The sequence below is a fragment of the Micromys minutus genome, assembly GCF_963924665.1.
Source record: "Micromys minutus genome assembly, chromosome: 1".
NCBI classification, from domain to species: Eukaryota; Metazoa; Chordata; class Mammalia; order Rodentia; family Muridae; genus Micromys; species Micromys minutus.
In genome coordinates this window covers 234,741,521-234,765,276 of record NC_137969.1, presented here as the reverse complement: position 1 = coordinate 234,765,276, position 23,756 = coordinate 234,741,521, and the positions used below count along the sequence as shown (strand labels likewise).

General features: G+C 45.3%; 1 protein-coding gene across 2 annotated transcripts in view; it reads left to right on the top strand.

Annotated features, from left to right (window-relative positions):
* SEL1L (SEL1L adaptor subunit of SYVN1 ubiquitin ligase) overlaps nucleotides 1–12,241 on the top strand; it is a 43,454-nt gene extending 31,213 nt beyond the window's left edge. The window contains exons 13-21 of one of the 2 annotated variants that reach the window (XM_080925802.1): nucleotides 146–223; nucleotides 1,117–1,179; nucleotides 2,043–2,130; nucleotides 2,426–2,574; nucleotides 3,146–3,311; nucleotides 3,592–3,666; nucleotides 4,277–4,449; nucleotides 6,143–6,271; nucleotides 8,597–12,241. In XM_080925802.1, the coding sequence (XP_080781928.1) occupies nucleotides 146–223; nucleotides 1,117–1,179; nucleotides 2,043–2,130; nucleotides 2,426–2,574; nucleotides 3,146–3,311; nucleotides 3,592–3,666; nucleotides 4,277–4,449; nucleotides 6,143–6,271; nucleotides 8,597–8,647 (972 nt within the window). In that variant the 3' untranslated portion in view covers nucleotides 8,648–12,241. Of the gene's footprint in view, nucleotides 1–145; nucleotides 224–1,116; nucleotides 1,180–2,042; nucleotides 2,131–2,425; nucleotides 2,575–3,145; nucleotides 3,312–3,591; nucleotides 3,667–4,276; nucleotides 4,450–6,142; nucleotides 6,272–8,118 lie in introns of both variants that reach the window. The other variant, XM_080925801.1, reaches the window with a different exon arrangement.
* Nucleotides 12,242–23,756: the final 11,515 nt, after the last annotated feature.

Here is a 23,756-nt window from a genome sequence, read left to right as displayed (position 1 = left end):
TTCGAGTCTACACTGTCCTGTGAAGAACTGTAAACTTTGTGGGGTACTGTCATGAAAGCTAATAGCAGTGAAAATGGAATGAGAAGGGGAAATGCTGTGTGGGGTCTGGGGACAACTCCACATGAAATCGGGGGCTGTTTTCCAGATGTATTCTGAAGGAAGTGACATCGTACCTCAGAGTAACGAGACGGCACTTCACTACTTTAAGAAAGCTGCGGACATGGTAAGATTCCCAACCTGCGTGCTGTTCCTAGTGTTCAGTAAACGGCCGTGTGGAAGGGTTAATCATAACCAACTGGGCAAATGTTAGCTTAGTGTTTCCTAATCAGGAGAGTAGTAGTTCTTAGCCATGAAATTGGGAGTTACATAACCTCCCTTGCCTGTAGTACAATTTAGAGTTTAAAAGCATCCATAATCTAGTTCTGTTGGTGACCACGAGACACAGCTTGGGCTTTCTTTGACCCAGAAAAAAAATGCATATGAGATACTTAACCCCTGTATGCTTCCTGAGTACTGACCTCTTTCCAACTGTAGATTACTGCATCACAATGTTACTTGAGTGTTTTCCTGAGAAATGCTATGACACATCTTTTTAAGATGTCATCTTGTCCCTCTGAGTTTGAGTCAGTTGTAGAATTTTCTGTTCTGCGTCTCGAAATACTTTGCTGTGTCACTGCATTAATCTGAAGGATCTTCACCTCCGGGCAGCATTGCTGCTGCTAACCTAGGACTGCTGACTCTGCCCCACAGCGCTGTCCTTCCTCCATAGGCAGGAATCGCCAGTGCATAAATACCCCAGATGGGACCTGCTTTTAATTTTGGTGACATGATGTTAGTCACATTTGTGTCATAAATTCATGGTACTGATGGTCATTAGTCAGGTCACAAAAATTGATCTTAAAGGCAGTTAATGTTCTAATCTTTGAAAGCAAATTACTGCCAGCCCACTGGTGTCTAATAGTCATGTTTAATATAATTAGAAAGCAAAAGGTTGTCTTATTTGGAAACTAATTAAGACATATTTCAATATCCTTCAGGTTATTTCTTTTACAGTCATTTATCCTCCTGCTGTGTTTTAATTAGCTCTGATCTTTGTCTGGTTTCTCTGGGTTACAGGGCAACCCAGTGGGACAGAGCGGGCTTGGAATGGCCTACCTCTATGGAAGAGGAGTTCAAGTTGTAAGTGTGCGGGTGGCATGCTGACTTTAGTCCTTGACTAGCCCCCCATCCATTGCATCCATTGCAGCGAGCCAGAGCCCTTCCCTGCTGTCTCTTGAGTTGGCTTGTTCCTCACACCCACTAGTCTCCTTAAGGCCAACTCCATCTCTGGACTCTCTGAAGGGTAGAATTCTTGCTTAGTCTTTCCCTTCTGCCCCTGCTCCTTCTAGCTTCTGCCTCTCTTCAATCCCGCCCTTCTCTGGAAGCCCCGTGCCTACAAAGAATGGGCCTTAGTAAGCTGCCTTAGTTATTAGTTGTCAGGTTTCTGTCTTATAGCCAGGTCACTGGTAACGTCCTAGATGTCAGGATTGTGTCTGGAAGCACTTGCTGGTCCTTGGCCCTTGTCTCAGGGTAGATCCCACTGAATCATGATGTTATTCCAAGAAACATTCATTGTTGTGTCTGAAACTGAGTTTTAAAATTTTATCTATACTTATTTCCTAACATAAAAGACAGTGATACTTTTGACTCCTGGTAATTAGGATACCAAAATTCAGAGTTATAAATCTTTTCTGCAGTTACACAGACCTTTGGGACTGAAAAACACAGCATCTTGTAATGTCTACATGAAGGGGACAAATAAGGAGAAAATTTGTATTACTTAACATTAGAAAATTAAGGTTTAAAGGTGGCTAGTAAGACAAGTCTGTCTTAACTGGTGCTCTAGTGGTCTCCCTGTGTCCGTGCCTTCTGAGAGCAGACACATTGTTTCATCAAAACAATTGTTCTTTAAAAAACTTGAATATGTATACTTTGTTTATACAGAGAATGCTCTGTGTATCGGTCTTTGGTGCTTTCTTACCGCTTGAAATCTCCTTCTACAGAATTATGACCTGGCACTCAAGTATTTCCAGAAAGCTGCTGAGCAAGGCTGGGTGGACGGGCAGCTGCAGCTCGGCTCTATGTACTACAGTAGGTGTCAGCGAATGGCAGGCTGCAGTCTCAACCGTTTCCACTAGGGGGCGCTAAGATAAAGAACGGGGAGGGGGTCAGTTTGGGGAATTCGTACTCTACCAGCTCAATTACTTAGGCGTCTTGTTTCTCATTGCCATTTATATTAATCTGCATTGGTGAGACTGACCTGTTTTGCTGGGTAAGAACTCTGGCTTCCACTAGTTTCATTCCTCTTAAAGTTTTTCTGGCGCTTAACTAGATCCTGCTTAAGACTGCTCGCCTTTCATTCGTCTTTGTTTTGTTTTCCTTGCAGATGGCATTGGAGTCAAGAGAGATTATAAGCAGGCCTTGAAGTATTTTAATTTAGCTTCTCAAGGAGGCCATATCTTGGCTTTCTATAACCTAGCACAGATGCATGCCAGCGGCACAGGGGTGATGCGATCTTGTCACACTGCGGTGGAGGTGAGTGCTTTCTGCAGCTTGTCCATACGAATGGCTTTACTGCTGGAAAGTTCTCCAGTTCCCCTGGCCTGATTCCTTCCATGGTGAAGCTGACTCCTCTCACTAGCCTTGATACACTGAGGGAAGAAACTGGAGATCTGTGCTTACTGTGTCCTTACAGGAACTGTTTGTTTGCAAGGGGCAGTGTAGATGACGCATAGCACCAAAGAGTACATTGAAGGAGGTACGAGAAGGGCGAGGCCAGCATGTCACTGAAACTGCTTCCCCTTAGCTCTCACGCCTGTTGTTGGAGGGACACTGATAAGTCCTCACTTGTCAAATGGGACTTTTAATAGAATCCACCTCATGAACAGCCCCTCGGATGGGAGAATGTGCTGACACCTGTAATACACGGATGTCACTAGAACAGCCCTGGCCACACTCAATAGTGTGTAAGTTGTTATTTTTACTGTGTGTTTGCTTCTAAAGAGTAAGGAAAGCCAGTGGCCAGCAGAGTGTGGAGCAAACTTAAAAATCACCAATAGCCAAAGTTGTTTTCTAGCACATACATGTACTTTTTCTCTTTGCACAGCTGTTTAAGAATGTGTGTGAGCGCGGTCGCTGGTCAGAGAGGCTGATGACTGCCTACAGCAGCTATAAAGACGAGGACTACAATGCTGCTATGGTCCAGTACCTCCTGCTGGCAGAACAGGGCTACGAGGTGGCGCAGAGCAACGCAGCCTTCATCCTGGACCAGAGTAAGCTCCACAGGAGTCCTGTTGAAACTCTAACCCCATTTAGCAATATATTTTCAAAATGAAGTGAATGCTAAACTGCCCTGAGTCCCCAGACTAGTCTCAATATCTGGCAGGCTAAAACCTGCTCCAGGAGGTAGTGTGATCCTGACCCAGTGACTCCTTTGAACCTGGCATCTTCTGCCACTTGTTCACTTCCCAGACTGCCTTCATCTAGTTTGCTGTGCTCGGCCCTAACGTACAAAAGGAACCACTTGGCTTCTGTTTCATGTCTCCCCTGTAGGAGAAGCAACCATTGTCGGTGAGAATGAAACCTACCCCAGAGCTTTGCTGCATTGGAATAGGGCCGCCTCCCAAGGTGAGTGGTGGCTACTTATCAGCTCGAGTCTTACCCGGGATTCTCTCTCTGCTGGTTTTCCTCTCGTGGACATCATCAGACACGAGCAGTCTTCCTTCCTCGGTCAGAGGCTGAAATGCTGGTCCTCGGTGGGCATTTCCATCACCATTTGGTTTTAGCTTCAGGCCAGCTGATTGTGTTATCCAACAACTGAAGACTAGTGAAATACCAGTCTGAACTGGAAGGGCCTCTTCACTTTCCCCACTCTTTTCCTTTAGTGTGTTTTCTCACATGCTCCAGTCCAAATTAGGCCCTCCTTCTCCAGTCCTGTGCTGTGCTCACGCTGAATAGTGTTAGGTGAAGTGGCGTGGGTAGAGCGTGGTCCTTTGCAGGGTGGCACTAGTGAGACCGAGGGACGCCCTCCTGGCCTGACTTCACGCTTTACATGCTTTCTGGGCAGAGGTGATGTCTGCTGTGTTTACTGACATTAGAACTTGGCTCAGGGACCCTTTAAAGTTTGTCTACTACAAATGAAAATTCTGTGTTATAGACACATGTTTTAAAAATAACTTAATTTCTTTTAAGCACACTTTCTCAACAGTTTTGAGTTTATTTTTTGTTTTTATTTCAGGTTATACTGTGGCTAGAATTAAACTTGGAGACTACCATTTCTATGGATTTGGCACTGACGTGGATTACGAGACTGCTTTTATTCATTACCGCCTGGCTTCTGAGCAACAACACAGTGCCCAAGCCATGTTTAACCTGGGGTACATGCATGAGAAGGGCCTCGGCATCAAACAGGTGAGCGTGGTATCAGAGCCAGCACTTCTTGAGCCGCATTGCTAAGACGGGACATGTCTGCACGGGAGTGAAAACGGTGCTTTGGGAATTCTGTCAGACTTGGGGCTACAGGACTGTCCCTGCACCTCATTTCCAGCACATCTGAGTGTGAGCTCTGCTGCATCCTGGGTAGCACCTCCCTGTTGAGAGCCTTTTTTCCAGGAACTATATTCACATTTAGTCAGTGCAGTTGCCTCTGAATCATTCTGAAATGGATTAAAGTCTTTTCTACTAATGAACTTTTTTCTGATCTTCATCTTCCTAATGAAATCTAGTTTTCTTTAGAATAGTTCTAAGTTTTTGCCAGTCTGTCCCAGAAGGATCCAGAGAAGGTGTAACTTACTTCTTGTACACTTTGAGATAAAGACTTAGAGAAAAAAGTAGTCCAGAGGGGAAGTGAGGTTCAACTCACAGTGACTCCATAGCATGGCATACCTGACAGCATCACAGTCCTCCTTCCATCCTGTCCTGCTTTGTGGATGAAGTAAACTAGTCAGTGCACTGGACATGGTGCACACACTGCAGTCAGTGCACTGGACATGGTGCACACTGCAGTCAGTGCACTGCACACACTGCAGTCAGTGCACTGCACACACTGCAGTCAGTGCACTGGACATGGTGCACACACTGCAGTCAGTGCACTGGACATGGTGCACACACTGTAATGCCAGCCAGAGTAGAGGCAAGAGGGTCAGGTCAAGGTTTTCCTCAACTACTCAGCTCATCCAAGGCCTGTCTCAAAAGATTTCATGTAAGAAATGTTTCATTTACATATTTGCCATCAGGCACTAACCGTAGTCTCACTATCAGTTGAAAGCACTTTTCTCTTTAACAAATGACACATGTGAGGGCAGGGAATAGGACCAGCTGAAAGCAACCACTCATTTAACCTGCGTATGGAGGAGGAAGGCTGTGGTATTCCTCTTCCTTTGCCTTGTGGTGTAGCATTCTGTCCTATAGGTTTCGTTTTCTTCAGAGCTTCCAGCATCTTGTCCTGCCATTCTGAATTCTGATCCTGCCATCCTAGGGCTGAATTGGTTATGGTTTGGGTCACCCTTTTCGGAATCATGTAAGCAGGACTGTGGCAGTTTGTGTCAGTCACAACAGACAGCAAGATGGCTGCCTAGACAGAGTGGAGGTTTTCCCACCCAGACAGTAAAACAGCAGCACTCCTTTGCAGACATGGGTTACCATGTGCACAGGCTTGGCCCCGGGCACTTCTGTCTCAGAAAAACTCAATGTAGAAGTTGAGAGATCCCCAAATAGATTCCCATACTTCTCTAGAACAGCACCAGCTGCAGATCCTTGACTGTCCTACCCCGGTGTGAGACCAGAGATGCTTACACTGACTAAAATTAACTTGAAACTTAGAGACTTTCCATGGAAATCTCCATGTCAGTAATATGATGGGTCAGCTGTGTGGCTGAATCCAGTGTGTCCACACATAAAATCTGAGGTTATATTAGAGGAAATGAGTTACATTTTCCAATTCCTGATCTCAAACTTTCAAAATCATTTAATTAAATAATTAAAGAAACTTTATCTGGGTAAAGCTCGGGGTTTTCCTTCAGGTAATGGACATTAATTTTAGGTAGACTCTTGAAAGGTTAAGACATTTTTTTCTGAAATATTTCCTTGGCTTTCTGTCCTCTAGGATATTCACCTTGCAAAACGCTTTTATGACATGGCAGCCGAAGCTAGCCCAGATGCACAAGTACCAGTGTTCCTCGCACTCTGCAAATTAGGTGTCGTCTACTTCTTACAGTACATACGGGAAGCAAACGTAAGTGAGCAGTGTCTCTTAGTTAACAAAACAAATTATATCATTTTCTCAAGCCTGGAGGTTAGAAATTAGAGGCACAGGGTCTCTCTTTTTTCCCAGGTAGAGGGCAAGTGAGTTCCTCAGGTGGGTGAGCCGTACAGCAGGCAGGAGCACAGATTTCAAGTGGCATCTCTCAGAGCTCTTAACACAAATCACGTGTCATTGGTGCAGGTGTTTCCTGGTTCAGGGATAACAGACTTAACCTGTGACACTCTGAGACGGTAATAAACATTAACTCAGACGAATGCCTGGCAACAACTCAAATCAGTACCCTAAGGAGAAAAGGCTAGAGGGAAAACCTGCAAGCTGATCCACTGTACATCTCATTGTTGTAACCGTGCCACAGGAGTTAAACATGCGGGCAGAGTGTTCTTGTCTAGTAGAGCCTCAGCCGCTTAAATAGGCAGGTTGGACCTAAAAAGCAGGTGGGTTACCTGTTTTTTCCCTAAACGGCTTCCATGCAAGTGCCCTTGGGTTCTGCCACTTAGATTTTGCTCCTGGATAGTGGATTAGCTGGTGCAGCATTTGCTTCATACACACTATGATGCTCAGAACCCTTGTTGAAGCTATTAACTTTCAGTTTATTCCACACTGTGAAACCCATCATTGGGGTCAAGTTGTCCTTATACAGAATTAAAAGTAAGCAGTGCTTCTTCCACACTAACAGAAAGTGTGGACTTCTCTCTCTCCCTTTGCCACCTTATCCTCACTATTGAGATCTCCACAGAGATTCTCAGAACCCAGGCTACCTGAGACTCTGTCCACCAGCTTCTTACATATGGATAATGTCAGTTGTTGCAGTCCCATGGTAGCATGAGCCAGTGTGCTGTACTTTCTGCCAAAACACACTGACCAGATGACAGTGAGGACTAGGTTGAGGTGTCTGGCCTATGCTAGGTTTCAGACCTAGCCAACAAGAGGTGGCTCTCAGACCCCGCAGGGCTGTCCTAGACCGCTGTCCCCACACTTTTCTGCAGTGAGTGCAGTCTAGGATGCACGATGGCAGCATACCATGGGGAAGTTGTTTTTGCTGTTGTCTTACACGGATCTACAGAGAGAACAGTAAGATTCTCCAACTGAAACAAAAAGGAACAAAGCAATCTCAGCCCATAAAAAAATGCAAGAGAAATAAATATTAATGAGAAGGAAGTCAGGCTAGATAAAAAGACACAGAATTCCCTGGGAACACAATGGTTTTCTGGAATTTATTTTTCCTACAAAATTTAGCACCTGTGCCTACAGAAGTGTCTTACAGGAACTTTGGGGCATGATTTCACAAAATCTCACAGGCTAAGAATGTGACTTGTAAGTTCACATTTCCGTGTGAAATGGTGTGCATTTCAGTTAAAATAATCAAAAAGATGGTCTGTTCATCAAGTCGACACCAGGTCCTGTAGTTGTTAGTTACGTGGGAAGACAGCTGGCTGTCAGGGGGGCAGGCTACCCTCTGGCCTGCTGTCACTACACAGGTTAGGGGTATGCCAGAATTCAGACTGGGGAGCAGGGGGACTCTTAATGTCCCAGTGATCCTTTCAAATATCTACTAGAGAAATAACTGGAAACTGCCCCATTAGATTTCTGGTGGAAAGAACGGTTGGACATCTGGTGTTGTCAGCTGTTAGGAAATAGCAGCTGAGTTCTTGAGTGACACTTTCTGGGTGTCAGTTGAAGAAGAGGTTAAAAACCATTACAGTGTCCCAGTATCCAGTTCTTCAAAGTCTCATGCTTGTCTCTACCGTTAGTAACTACTTTCAGAGTTCTTTCACTGACATCGGAGTGATAACACTTTTTCTGTTGTTCTCATTAAGATTAGAGATCTATTCTCCCAACTGGATATGGACCAGCTTTTGGGACCCGAGTGGGACCTTTACCTCATGACCATCATTGCACTGCTGTTGGGTACAGTCATAGCTTACAGGCAGCGACAGCACCAGGACATACCAGTTCCCAGGCCCCCAGGGCCACGGCCAGCTCCTCCCCAGCAGGAAGCAGCACCAGAGCAGCAGCCACCACAGTAGCAGCCACACACTCGCCTGGGTCCGTGACCACTGAGGAGCTGCTTGCTGAGAACACTTGCATTTGATGTAGGGCTCTGCATGGTGGCCACCACCTGGAAGAGGCGTGAGGAAGTGTTGGATCCCAGAAGCTGCTTAGAACGTGCTGCCTTCCTTTTCAGGGACGAGCAGCTCTCGCCGGAGCTGCAGTGAATGTTCGTTTCAGTGCCATATGGAATAACAGCTCTCAGTGGCTTTCCTTTTTCCTTCTTTTTCTCTCTTCGTTCTGCAGACATACACAAGACACTCAAGTCATGTCTACTGTACCCGCTGTCTTTCCTGAGAGACCTTTGTCATCCTGTCGATGTGCATAACTTCTTACATCCATGTCTTTTAAAGTCCTGAGCATTGACAACCTGGGAAAACCCAGTTAGTTGCAAGTTTAACCCTAAAAACATGCTTAAGTCTGAGAATAAAACTTGCCTTTAAGTCAAAAGCCAAGCAGGACGCTTCAGGGTGTTTGGGAAACGCAGTAACTGGGAAATGTCACCAGTATACAGCAAGTTCATATGTTTGGCACTCTTATTTTAAAAGGGATTAGTGAGTGGATTCCTCTGCTGTAACTGTGACAATTCATAGCAAACTCCTCTTCCTCGAAGACTGAAAGGCTTTGCTAAAGAATTCTTTGTGACCGTGACTTCCTTGCAGTGGAATAGAGGTAAAACTCAGTGAACTGTCTCCTTGCTCTCACGTAGGACTTTACCCCAACTACTCGTGTGATTTGCTTGTTGGTTTGAGTGTAGAGAACCCTAGTCCAGACACCAGAGGAAGGACTAAATGGAGAAATCAGAAAACAGCCTTAACTGACTTGAGGTGGGATCTGAGACACACCCTCCCTCGGGTTGATTCGCTGCTTCGCAGGTTTCATTGTACTTTGCATTTCTTACGGCACAGAGAACAGACAACCCTCAGAAAATCTTCAAAAATGAAATCCTATTGTCAAGATATGGCAGGTAGTGACTTTCCTGATAATACTAAAACTCAGATAAGGGTTAGACCCAGTGCATGGCAGAAGCAAAGGCCTGGGTATACCATCATGTGTGCTGTGGTGGCTTTTCATTTCCGACGGTTTCATGTGGCTGTAGAAAGTCAGCCACTGCTTAGCCATCGTGTTGTCACCCTTACGTTGTAAACAGTGGGAAATTAAAGCTGTCACACTCAGCATTGCCCGCTTAAACAAGATGCAAAAACAACAAAAATCGAGAGCCTCACATAATCACCCCTATGAAAGAACCAAAGCCCAAGCTGAATTTGTGGTTTGTGAAATCATCAAATGGTAGCATTCGGCAGCCAGCGTCCCACAGGGGAGCTCATGCCAGCCCGTTCATTGTCATCTTTACACTGTTTTCTGTGATCCCTGTCTGCAATGAAACCTGAGTTTGTTGCTTGTGGAGTTTGGAAAGCTTTGAGTTTAAATGTTGGGATTGTAATCAGAATTCAATCTGGTTCATCTATAATGAACATGAAGGCTTAAGTATGAAGTTGTGTGCATTTGTGTGTGCTTACAGTATTATGGGAAACCTGGTAAGCAATTTTTCCCCAAAGATATTTGCCTCCAAATTTAAAGACGTGGCCACAGGAAGGCCGTGTACATAAAGACGTATCTTTGAGAGACAGCCGCCGTTCCTCTCAAACATGTAGTGTTGCTTTGGGCAGCGCTTGTAAACAGTAAGGCTTATCTGGTGTCCTGTGCTGAGATTAGATTGTGAGTGGTACAGTAAGCAGGGTCCTTTGCTGCTGCCTCTTCTCCCAGCCCCCACCCTCAGCCCAGTGAAATCCATGGGCACAGTGCTATGTTCCTGTGTCCCCTGTCACTGGGGGACTGAGGGAGGAAGATCACATTAGGCCAGGAATTTAAGACCAACTTAGGCAACACAACAAGACCCAGTCTCTAAAAATAAATAAAAATATGGGCAACTCTAAGATGCCAGTGGCTTCTATGGATCTTCTGTGACATCCACCTCAAGCTCCTTGGACAACAGCATTTTTGCTCTGTCTTTACTTCGCACAGAGAATACTTGGAGAAAATATTTCTTAAAATAGCATACACTACCTAAGGCTGGATGGGACAGTCTAGGTTTGTTCTTCATATGGCAGACTTGCCCCTTGTCCTCTTAATGGTCACTACTGCAGATGCCCTTCCCTCAGCTTGTCACCTTCTGTCTCCAGCCAGGGCCGTCTGCTACCAGCAATCTGGAGAGGGTGTTTAAAATAATTCAGTTCTTACCGCTTCTTTCATAGATGGTCTCCAACTGCTTTGCTCCTGTCCTCTTACTGTTCATGGGACAAGATACCTAAGAAATAGGAATTGGGTTCGGTGTTTCTCTTAAAAATAATGCACAGTACTTACTAATGGCATCCATTTGAATAAAGTGGCAATAAAGCTAGTTAATGTCAGTGACATTAAGCCAACTCCAGGATTCAGGAGTTTTAGCATTAGGATTTAGATTTACCAGATAGAGCGTGGCTTCCTTCTTCCCCGTTACCCATCCCTGCCGCTGCCTTTCGTGGTCTGTCTTGCAGCCTCCAAAGGCTGTCTGTTCAGCCTCTGTTCTTCTGTGCACCTGCTGCGTTGGGCAGCCAGCTATTTCAGAGTCTAGAGACCACAAGTTTTACTTCTGTGGTGTTGTACAAAGGTGGAGTTTTTGTTTTTGAAGTTTTTGTTTCTGATTTCTCAGTTTTTCTTAGTTACTAGCCAATAATACAGAAAAAAGGTTGTACGGGGGCTTTTCCTCCCAAAATTATTTAGTACCTAAACTAGATTAATCTAAAAGTACAAGTTCTAAATCTTGATATTTCTGAAGGTTTGTAATTCTACTGAAGATATATAGAGAGATTAATTTCTGAACATTTCTATCACTCACAATCTCTACCATGGAGAAGAATAGAAACCTCCAGGGATCTGGTGAGGATCTAGTGAGGAGCTGGTGTCTTGGTGTTGTATACACAGAATTTGGTTTTGTTTGGCTGGTTGGTTGGGTTTTCTCTCCCTCTTTGCTCCTCATGTTTTCTCTCTAGTGCTTAGGAGCAGGCATATAGGCCTCCAAATGCAGACCTCAGTGTGTGTGGCATTTGCACCAGTGTCTCATTACATCTGCAAAACTTTCCAGGGGTTTGGACTAACACCTCACATGTATATTTCAAAACAAGATGCTTCTAGTGATCTCCCCTCCTTGCCAAGAAGAGCAGGCTTATATTTACTTCAGGAACAGCTGGTATTTGAAAGTGATTCTAAAATATATAATATTATGGCCCTGAGATATGCAAGAAATAACCAGAGCAAAAAAAAAAAAAACTTTTAGGCAAAAAAAAATATTTTCATCAGTTATTGCTCAGATATGAGAGAAACTGTGGTGTCTGGATGCTATATTGTCAGGTTTTTAAATGGGTTGTGTTCTTTGAAAAAGAAGCTACGTGTCTTCACCCACTAGGGGTTTCAAGAAAATTTGAAATAACCCCATATATCAATTATTTATGTCTTGGACTGTTTACACATTAAAAGCTGATTTTGTATGCATATGAAGGGTCCTTTGGTTATGTACAGGGAGCCATTCAGATGTTCTTTCTTTACTATTTATTGGTGAACAATCTGACACTATTTCTCTTTTATTTAAAAACAATGTTGATATGATCGAAGTATGACCACTATAAATGTTGAGGGACGTGTTTAAAGCTGACATTGTGAAGGAACACCATACTAGACTTTTTTGTAAAATTATTTTATATTTAATGGAGTGCAGTATAATGGCTGGTGAAGTGTATTATAATTGTGTAAACAAATCCTGTTAATAGAGAGATGTACAGATTCATTTTGTACTGTATCTTGAAACTTGTGAAATAAAGATCCCATCTCTGGTTATCCGTCTGTGGTGGTGTGCCACACCCAAAGGCCTTCATATTCAGACTGCATTTAACCTGAGGATTCAGCATCTTCGGGAACCCTTTTGAAATACAGAAATGAAATTCTAGAATGCATTTATCTGAGGAAATTTGAATCTGTCTTTTGTTTTTAATATCTGTCAATCAGATTCCCATGAACTAATTGAACATTGTCTTGGGGAGGATATAAATTTACCAGGAAGTGGTAACTATCTGTAGAATCTGGTATTTGGCCTCAGTCTGCCTGAGATGTCTGGAGTAAGCACACCTCTATGTACACTGGCTATAGTATAAACTTACCGAAGTGTGTCTGCATGCTTAAGAGGGCTTGCAGAGACACAGACACACCACAGTAAAGCCTGTTTCAAATAAGAGTAAATAAAGGAGACAGGGAAGAGCAGCACTAGCTGAGAGCTGTGTGCATACAGTCTAGGAGTAGGCATGTGGCGGCGGGAGAGGACTTACCCATGAAGTGTGAGAAGCTTTGGGTTCCATCCTTAAGGAAAAAAAGCAAGCAAGCTGGAAGAGAGTCATAGGTTTGTCCTTCAGCAACCTAGCAGACAACTCAGGTGATAACAGCAAAGTGCTCCAGCTTAGCAACATCAGACCCTTGGGTAAGAAGTCTGGCTAAGACAGATTGCCACAAATCAAAGTTTGGGTCTCAACTGTTACTCCAAGGAGCACAGCTACCTGAGATGGCCTTGGCTAAAGTAAAAGTGAAGATAGAAACATCCAAGTGACATCCTCCGAAATCTGCCTGGAAGTTAGACATGGTGGCCGTATGCCATGGACAGCATTTCTCTCTGGGCAGTACAGTCTTCCTTGGTGGTCACAGCTCCTGCCCTTTAGCTTCGTTGAGGGGAATAACTTACATATGATATGCCACCTTGGGGTTTGCTGATGTGGAGCTATGGAGTTGAGAGTTGATCCATCTACATCTCCCAGACCCTCAGCATGGCCTTGACCAGTACATCTTTCTGGGTGCACGAACTACATACAAGTTAAAAAAAAAAAAAAGGGTCCAGTTCTGTAGTAGAAACTATGAAAAACATGCAGAAGGAAACATTTTCTATCCCCCAGAAATCTGAGAATTAAAACTCAAAAGATTGGGTGTGTCGGTGTACACCTTTAATCCCTGCCCTCAGAAGAGGAGAATCTCCGTGAGTTCAAGGCCAGCTTGGTCTACAGAGCAAGTTCTAGGACAACCAGTGATTCAAAGAAACCGTGTTTCAAAAATATGAAAGAAAAGGAAGGAAAAGAGGAAGAAAAGGGAAAAAAAAACATCACTTGACAAGCTTGCTTGAACGGTGTTGTTTGGGGACATCTTAGGCAATGCATGCAAATGTACTTCTTCCAGAAAGGATTGAGAATAGCATGCTATTTCCCTATAACCCGATTTTGACATGACTGAAATAAGTAGACCTGTCTGTCCACATTTGCAAACATCTGCCTCTGTTCATTTGAGAAAGGCCCCCACCCTTTGTTCCATTAGTATCTGTTTCATCCCTCATTTGAGACCTAAAGGAATGGCCAAGTTGATGCTGGTGCCAAAGTATGTGTTACGTTTTATTTTTTAAATGCATGCTTATTTGAATTAGTAGCATGTGTTCTGCCAGCTACCCACCCTTTGAACATCCATGTTGCTCATGGAAATACTTCTGACTCAACCCAGTTCCCTTTTGCCTTCTCTTGGCCTCTCCCAATAGAACTAGCCTCCCATTGAGAAGGACTTCTCCTAAGTCTTATAAGTACTGGAGGACCACGCGGCCCAAGTAAGGACTCTGAAGTTGTAAAATGAGGTTGTCACTGTTCTACATGATTCGAAATTTCAGTGAGTCATGAAATCAGTGAATAGAAACCATTCTTGGAAGCAGGCTTATTTTGAGCTGTGTACATGCAGCTGTGAGTTTCAGAATTTACTCATCTGGGTTTCCCCACTCCCTCCCAGCCACCCCCACGGCCTTGACCTTTCTATGCTTTTCCTAACAAAATTGTTCTAAATGAAATGTATTCCAACTCATCCCGGCTCCTTGTATGCAGCCAGTGAGGGTGGGCAGAGAGAGCCATCGAGCTGGTGCTCCAGGTCTTCATCTCTGAGAACAGTTGCTCGGCCACCCTGCACTCGTGCTATTTTCTTTCACTTGCTATTTGAACCACTGCATCGTTTGGTAACATCTTACACAATGTGTGCAAATGTACTTCTTTCAGAAAGGATTGAAAATAGTGTACTATTTCCCTATAACCCAATTTTGACATGAACCGAAATAGTCCACGGTGGAGCTGCCAAAACTGATATTTTTTTCTATATACCTGTGTTGGTGAAACCAAGGAAGAATATGGTCGGTGTCACCAGATACAGCTCCGTAAGTCCTGCTGAAGACATGCATGCCTTAAAACTGACAGAGCGGAAATGCCATGAGCAGGAAGAAGACCCCCAGAATTAGCTGAAAACAACTCTGGTTGCCTCCCTCCGGTCTGTTAGCTTTATTAAACAGCTTTTTTCATTGTCAGCATTCTGGACCATGAGACAGATGTGTGAGGGAGGGGTCAGACACACTCCCATGGCCCACAGCTGTGTTCCCATCTTCTTCCACCAGCCCTCTTGAACGGTTTAATGCAGCGGTTCTCAAACTAGGGGGCTAGCAATCCTTTTCACAGGGGTCACCTAAGACCATCAGAAACCACGGATATTTGCATCATGATTCCTAACAGTAGCAATGTTATAAGTTCAGTTTTGTCCTCCATTCACCAGCCTTTCTTACGTTCAAGTCACTGAAGTTAGTCTGAAAATGGGTGTGTGTGAAAGAATGAATTGAGAATGGCCCTTGTCCTCGAAGCGACATCACCACCACCGACTGAACACAGGGGCGTTCTGCGTGCATTCGAATGGGATTGTAATTGCTCCATGATGTCAGTCCCATTCCCATCTTTCTCCTAACCGCTGGAGAAGCAAACTTCCAAAAGGCTGAGCAGGTTGAGATTGCTCAGCTGGTGTGAGTCATTAAAAACTCACATGCAAGTGAAACGTTCCTGGATCTAGAGCCTGAGCTCTTAAACTACTGTGATATGTTGTGCCCTTAATGCAGCGTGGTGCTAGAGATGGGGGCAGTCCTGTGAGGGAACAGGAAAGAGTAATGACAGAAAATGCAGTATCTGTCCCCTCCCATGTCAACCTGTCCACACTGACAGGCTGTTCTGTCTTCAGCATGTTCTGCTAAAATTGTTTACAGGTATCTGGTATCACACTGTGTCTATATGCATGACAGACATCTGGAGTGTTGTGAGAATCGTACATCTCTGCTCCACCATGTCTGGGGTAGGGTGGGATGACTTAAATAGGAGCCCTGTGACCAGGACCTGAACCTTTGCCCCCATGACTGACATCTATCTCTCCCTGAGGCCAGAATAACCAAGGTACATCCTGGCCTCACAAGCTTGGCTCCTGGGCTAGCCTGCCCAAAACATCTGGGAGCCGGCCAGTATCTAGCTAAGTGAGGAGAAAGAATAAATAGTCTTGAAGCAAACATCCGAAGAGCTGCAAGCTGCTTTAGAATGTTGCAGGAACAGCCACGTACTTCCATTGCACAAATTAGCGTGGGCGCAAGTGATGTCTCCCTTCTAGATAGCTTCTCTCCAAGTAGCTTGTGGTCTTCAAGGTGGGAACGCTCGGATGGTGCCGGGAATCGGCACAGCAGCAGGTCCTCGAGGACTTCACTGTGGTCTTCAGAAACTTCTCGTGTCCAAGCTGTCTCCCGTGGTACCAATTTTCGTGGTGGGGGGAAGGGAGGTCTGATGTAACTGTCATCTGTTCGGCTTGTCTGTAGATGTTTGGATCACAGGATCCACTATGACATATCTGAGCTATTGGAAAAGGTTATCGGAGCCAACAAAGACCTGCATGTGTGCACACTCGGTGCCAGCTAGGGGCTTCAGTTCTCCTGGGTTTTCTATTCCTAAGGCTCCACGAGGCCTCTCTGCCCTCTGGCCCAGCTCCTGCTTAGACTCCACTGGGTCCATATAAAGTCAGGCCCATCTGTTATGCACCCTTGCGAGTTTCTTTGATCGCTCCTCTTGTTACTGATTTCAGGACTTGCCTGCTGTACTCTCCCAGCTCGGAAATCCCAGGCCAGGCACCAGTCTGTCTTGTTCACCATCGGGGTCCAGAGCTTGGCCCAATGCTCAACATGCAAATTCATTTGTTTCATTTTTTAAATTAGCAGATAGAGTTTCTAGTAGAAAGAACATGGGGGGGGGGGGCTGACATCCAGAGTCTGTTCTTGGGGAAAAGGGCGGACATGCAAATGGACATTTAGTGGTTCGAGTGGTGCCCCGTGGCTTAGCCACTTTGTCTGAGACTACCCTGAACTCCCTCAAATCCCAAGAAGGATGGAGATATCCCTTCTGAGAAACCATCTTAAGAGAGAGACAAGTAGCCCGAGTCACCTGGAGGGAGGGGCTGCTCAGGAATCTCTCACACACACAGGCTGTGTTTGAGAAATAAGAATAGGGGGCTGTGGAGAGATGGCTCAGCAGTTAAGAACATTGACTGCTCTTCCAGAGGTCCTGAGTTCAATTCCCAGCAACCACATGGTGGCTCACAACCACCTGTAATGGGATCAGAAGCCCTCTTCAGGTGTGTCTGAAAGCAGCTACAGTGCACTCATAAATAAATCTTGAGAGGGGGTGGGGGGAAACAGAAAGTTTGCATTGAATTCAGCCCACTGAAGTAACAAAGCCCTTTCTAAACAAAGAAGGGGGAAGCATGAAGTACTTAGAGCACCAGTGAAAAGAAACCAAAGCTACCTCTGCCTGACCTCTGCTGTGCCAATCCCTTCCAGTGTGGCCTGGGTGCAAACCTGCACCAGAAAGGTGGAGAAAGGCAGTGTAGCCGGGGGCTGTGGGTGCCACCAGGAGATGCCACCTTCACACTGTGGCACATCTGTCTCCGCTCAGAGAGTCTGGCTATCATAAACTGCGACATAGTCGACACCATCTATTTTCTCAAAAGTCTTATCAAGTTGGTAAAATACCATTTAAAAAAAAAAAAAACTAGCAAGTATTCAGTAAGTACAGAACACTTTAAAATGTCTAGTTTCCTTTTAGGATTCCGAGGCTACCGTAGTTACACAGCCGTCTTCATCCTGCGGGATGTGGTCATGTTAGAAAGAATGGCTTCGCAGAAAACATGGTCCACAAGGCAGACAGACTCCTTACTGTCCCGGTGTTGCTTAGATAAGCTAAGCAGCAAGCCGGGCTGACCCAGCATGCTCGTGTCTACCAGGCAAGTCCAGCCTACATCCCACTGCCACGTACGCCCAAAGGCAGCAATGACTGCAGCCTAGCACAAAATATAAACTCGCTCATAACAACCTGAGAGTATTCCGTTGCTCGATTGCGCAGTCCTCGAACGAGAACCTGGTAGACAGTAACACCCTGTTACCATCTACGTCAAATGACTGAACACGACAGTTCACAGTCTAAGCTCTTGCGTTCTCAACTGCGTATCTCCCATTGTTTTCAATCTGGACCTATCAGATCCCATCGAGGTAAAGAAGACAAAGCCATGGGCCGAAGAATGAAACAACCCAGGGTGGGGATGAGGGCCAAGGAGCATGGAGTGAGGGACAATGGGGAAGGGAACAAATGAGAATGAGACACGTGTATGAAAGTATCGCAATGAAATCAATTACTTTATAAGCAGTGTAATCCTCTGAAAAACTTGAATGTAGTTTCCAGAATATCCCCTAGAGGGCACCAGAGTGCCACACCTAAAAAAATTTGTGCGGGGGGGGGGGGGTGTTACTTTTGCTTTATTTTAAAAAAAAAGTTTTCCAGGTTTTTTGGTTTTGGGGTTTTTGGGTTTTGTTTTGTTTTGTTTTGTTTTGTTTTGTTTTTCCAGACTACTTTTCTGGGAAAAGATGAAGACTGAGGTCAGGTGTTCCTCACAAGAATGTAACTGTAACTTCTAGACGCATCCTCCGGGCCTCTTGGCATCATCAGCACTGCCCCGTTGGATCCTCATGAGTCTGCCTTTTTGTGCATAACACTGAAGCTGCAGAGAACACATGTCCCCTGACATCAACCCAAGCGGCCTCTGGTCTACCCAGTTCCCGGGTGCAGTGCCATAAGAAACAAAGACCTTGGCTCTGCGCCCACTCCCGTGGATCTCCGCCGGCAGCTTCCTCCTTTGGCATCTACCAAGTTCTTCTTTCCACAACCCTGGGAAGCAGGGAAAGCAGAGAGGATCAAGCATTTGGTGTGGGAAACTCTCGGGAATTGCCTCCAGTTGTAGATAATTCAGAGATATGGGGGGAGGGGTGTCTGCTAGAGAAGGTGACTCAGTTTCCCTAGAGAGCCTCTCTAAAGTGTTCTGTCTCCATGTTTCCACCTTCTGGTATGAGGTTTTACCATTCACTAGCAGTCACCACTTCCCTCTTCCGACTTAAGGATGCTGCTCCCCTTTTCTTTCAGGTAACTGATTTGCTGATTTCTATGAGCTTCTGGGCAGTTGTCAGGAAATCAGTCTCCTGCCGATAAAGGAACTGCAGTCACAAATTTGTGTGTTTTGTCTCTTGGTCCTGGTGAATTGTGACACCCTTTGTCTTAGGATTTTACTGCTGTTAACAGACACCACGACCAAGGCAACTCTTTTAAGAACAACATTTAATTGGGGCTGGCTTACAGTTCTGAGGTTCAGTCCATTATTATTAAGGCAGGAACATGGCAGCATCCAGGCAGGCATGATGCAGGAGGAACTGAGTGTTCTACATCTTCATCTGAAGGATGCTAGCAGAATCCTGGCTTCCAGGGAGCTAGGATGAGGGTCTTAAAGCCCATGCCCACAGTGACACACCTACTCCAACAGGGCCACACCTCCTAATATTGCTGCTCCCTGGGCCAAGCATATACAAACCATCACACACTTACTACTTTGCTCTTTCTGTCTTTCTTTCTTTACATCTGTCTGTCCGTCTGTTTTTCAAGACAGACTTTCTCTGTGTAGCCCTGGCTGCCCTGGAACTCGCTCTGTATGTAGACCAGGCTGGCCCGGAATGCAGAGATCCACCTGCCTCTGCTGCCCAAGTCTTGGGATTGAGGGCAGGTGCTACCTCCACCACCCAGCATCTCTTTGTTCTATCATCAAAGGTCTCAACGACTTTTGACTTTTTACATGCACCAGAAGACCCTGGAAAATGAGGAAAGTGATCAGAGCTAGTCATAATGCCTAAATGGGCAGATAAGAATCGTTCCAAACCGATATTCTTTAAGTGTATCTAGCAGTCAGGAAAGAAGAGGATTAGTGGGAAGATTCGATGAGTAAAGTGTTCGCTGCATAGCACAAAAACCTGATCGCTGACCCTCAGATGTAATGAAAAGTTCATGGTGACATAATGGTGACATCCAGCACTGTGGGGGCAGAGACAGAAGGACCACTGACTTGTCGGATGATCTGGTGGAATCAGTGAGCTACAGGAGAGGAACAGAGGACAGGTGATACCGACTTATGGTTTCCATACTTTGCAGACACACACACACGCGCACACACACACACACACACACACACACTTAGAACATAATAACTAAATACACAGGAGGATTCTGGGATCACTCTAGACTCACCTTCCGTAACAGCCAGCCAGTGCTTCCTGGGCTGGCAGATCAGGATGTGAAAAGAGACCACTCCTCACCCCACCTCCCATAAACACACCTTCCTGTTCTGAGAAAAACTCTTGTTCACATAGCTGCTCTCCCCCCTCCCCCGTTATATTGACATGTCACTAAATTTCAGGTTTGGGTTTGATCAGCCATCAGGGTCTTACCCATGCTAGGTTGAACAGCTAAGCTCCTGAGCACAGCCCTGGCCGACATACTCCTGCCTCTCCCTGTGATCTTCCCCAGACCAACGCCCCTCCTGGTGGATGAATGAATAGAAACGGTCCTCTCCCGGCAGTCAGGAAGCTGATTCCAATTCCGGAAGCCTGGGCAATGGCTGGCAAAGGCTTGGGAGGAAGAAAACAGGCCTGATGGGTTGCAAAGGGAAGCGGTTGGGTGTGGTGAGGAAAGGCTTCCCTCGTTCTGTGTGGGAGCTCAAGGTTTTTCCCAGAGACAGAGCCACTCGGGACCTCTGCATCTCTTCAGTAGATAACAAGCTCAGGGTTCATGTCCCTGTCCTAGAGCAGAACCTACTATAATTCTGTTACCTTTCTAAAATATTTGTGTAGGTGTGTGAAGTTATCTGGGTGATCACCCATGTGGAGGGGGGTTAAGGACAACTTTTGAGTGTTGATCTCCTCAACCACCAATGAATTGTGACGACAGGAAGCTTGGTGACAGCGCCTTTGTTGGATGAGCCATCTCACTAGTTCGATGACCTAGAATAATTTTTAACATGGAAGGGTATTTTGCCCTCACACATGTCTCTGTACCATTTGCATGCCTTGTGTCCTCAGAGGCCAAAAGAGGTCATCAGAGCCCCTGGAACGGGTATTACGGATGGTTATGAAACACCTTTGTGGGTGCTGGGACTAGAACCTGGTTTTTCTAGAGGAGCAGCCAGTGGCTCTTAACCATCTCTCTGGTCCTGTCTACTGTAATTTTTAAGGGGCATGCCTTCATCATTCATTATCGCTACATTTCTTTTTCAGATGCTACCTACCAATTGCAGCTCGATAGATAGGACTTATCCCAAACCAATATTGCTGCCGCCCCAGCTCATGAGTCCTGGTGACAAAGACTTCTGTGAAATGCATCATTTGTGAAAACTCTTTTTTTTTTCTTCAGATTTTTGAGACAAGGTCTCTCTCTCTCTCTCTCTCTCTCTCTCTCTCTCTCTCTCTCTCTCTCTCTCTCTCTCTCTCTCTCTCTCTCTTGTAGCCCTGGCTATTTCTGAACTCACTCCGTAGCCCAGGCTGGCCTCAGATTCTCAGAGATTCACCTGCCTCTGCTTACGGAGTGCTGGAACTAAAGGTGTGTGCCACTACTGCCCAGCTAATGAGAATCCTTTTGAGAGCCAGGAAACTTGAGAGAGGAGGAAGAGAGGAAGAGGAATAAGGAGAGGGGGAGGGAAGACTGGAGGAAGGAAAAAGGGGGAGGATGACGGTTGAGACCTTTCTGAGTAAGTCAAGAAAAAAAAAAAAAAAACATGGCTACCTCTCCATGAGATTATGTTCTCTCACGAACTCCCTGTTCTGCTCAGCACATCCATGGTAGAGACTCAGGGCACCCTTGGTGGTCCCCAGGTGTCAGGGAAGGTGGCCCTCCCTAGCATGAATAAACAGCAACCTCAAGACTTGAAAGTTCCTGGAAGCTCTCTAGTGGTCACACCAGAATCTCTTTGTCACCAACCTCCCAGATTCACCCCCATATCCATGTGCACACTTGTGGGGGCACATGACACCCGAATATAAGCTGGTTGGAACCCGCAATCCTCTACTGCTTTTGATGTTTAGGACTGTGCGAAGGAAATGTTTCCCATTTCTTTAGTAAAATCTAAGGAAGTATTTTAGATATTTTTCCAAATTATCTTCTATGGAAAAAATTTTAAAAGAACTCTATTTTATCTCGTGTGTGTGTGTGTGTGTGTGTGTGTGTGTGTGTGTGTGTGTGTGTGAAAGAGAGAGAGAGCCTGTATGAGGGTATATGCACCTCAAATGTGCCCTTGGTGTGCCCTTGGAGCTAGATGATGTCAGATCCCTGGGACCTGTAGTTCCTGGCTGCCATGGGGGTACTAAGAACCAATTCAGGCCTCTGTGATAATACCAGGCTTCTGTCCAACAGTTTATTGTTACATGCTGGCTGTAGTCTTGTGGTGCTATTCTGGAAGTGATGGTTTTAAGGGTTAGACGAAAAGCTTTTGTTGGAGCTTTCGTTAGGTTTTGAGGGATGGACCCAAGCTCCCTTATCGGTTGTGGGATCCAGTCCAAAATAGAAATACAATCTGAGGATCTGTGGGTCAAGAAGCCGATGTGGCCCTTCCTGGTATGTGTCAAGGTTTGTGGGGCCTTAAGATAAAATAGGAGCCTGGGGCTGGTAAGAACAGAGGGTCACAAGAGACAAAGCTGACTCTCTAAAAGGGTTTCTGGGTGGGGCTCCTAGACCCTTAAAGCTTTCTAGCTGCAGATTCTGTTAATGGCTGAGGGGCTACAAGGCAGTAGCCAGTAACAGAAGGTCCCAGAGTTCCAGTGTCAACAAGTATACATTTAAAGCTATTTCACCCTCCCTTTTCCCTTTACTGAATCCCAACTAAGGCAAAACACAGACAAAATACTGCCATTGAGAATTCAATTCTAGGCCCACTCACTCACCAGTGTCAGGAAAACTCTGGGCTGAGGAGGAAAGGAGAATCGCTGGCTACAGACCTCACAAAGAGAAAAGAGTCTTGAGCAGGGAAGCCTCGTCGACTTCTTTACAAATCCAGGATTTTTTTTTCTGTGTTTTGCCTTAGTTAGGAGTCTGTAAAAAAAAAAAAAAAAAAAACAAACCACCAGATGGGATGAATACATTTTACAAGGGGGCTATATTAGAGATGTCCCCTTGATTTACATGCTATGCAGCTGGGACAGGCTCTCCAAATTCTGGGTAGGCTGAGAGCTCAGGAGCTGAGTCCTTGAGGCTGGACGCCTCGACGGTCCCAATCTAGTGCTGACGAGATTCCTGGTCCGGCAATACGTGTTGGGAGTCAGAAAAGGCTGGGTTCCAATGTCCAAGGAGAATGGCACTAACGCCCAGTACCAGCCATAGGCAAATGCATTCACAATCAAAGCAGAGAGTAACCTCTGTCTTCTGACCTCCTTACATGCAGTTCGCAGTGGTTCCCTCTTCGAGGGAAGGTTTTCCTCCTCCCTACCTCCTGGAAATGACCTTATATACCTGCCCAGAGGTGTGTCTCTTAGTTGATTTCAGATCCGATTGAGTTGATAAGCAATTGCTTGCTCCTAGAGAATTTTATTCAATAAAAACACAAACCCAAACCTAAACCTAGTAAGAGTCTGGAAAAATCTTAAGGGGATTTGAGTCTTTCTCTTGAGGACCTGACCATCAAGATGAAGTCTAGAGACACCAACATCCCCACCGGTAGTCAAAGAGACTAACTAACTTGGCAGTAGCAAAGTACAATGGGACACACTGGTTAGAAAAATATGACACATTCACAAGCCAGCCTACACTAGTGATCTCATCACGACTGTCCAGACCGTGTAAGAGAGACGGGCCTACTTTAGTGAGTTCAGACATTCCAGTGAGAAGATACTTTTGTCATTCCAAGGACCTTCCTATATAATTATCACAATTTTATATATTTAGTTGTATGGGGCCTAGACTCTAGGCAGAGCCACACTATTTGCCAGTTTCTTGCAATAACACTGTTGTACACTAGGGGGCGGCAAAATGTATATTTTTAAAGGAGTTTAACCCAACGAGAGTATTTTTGACTTTATATATATCAAGTAGTCAAATGTGTGTGTGTGTGTGTGTGTGTGTGTGTGTGTGTGTGTGTGTGTGTGTGTGTGTGATTT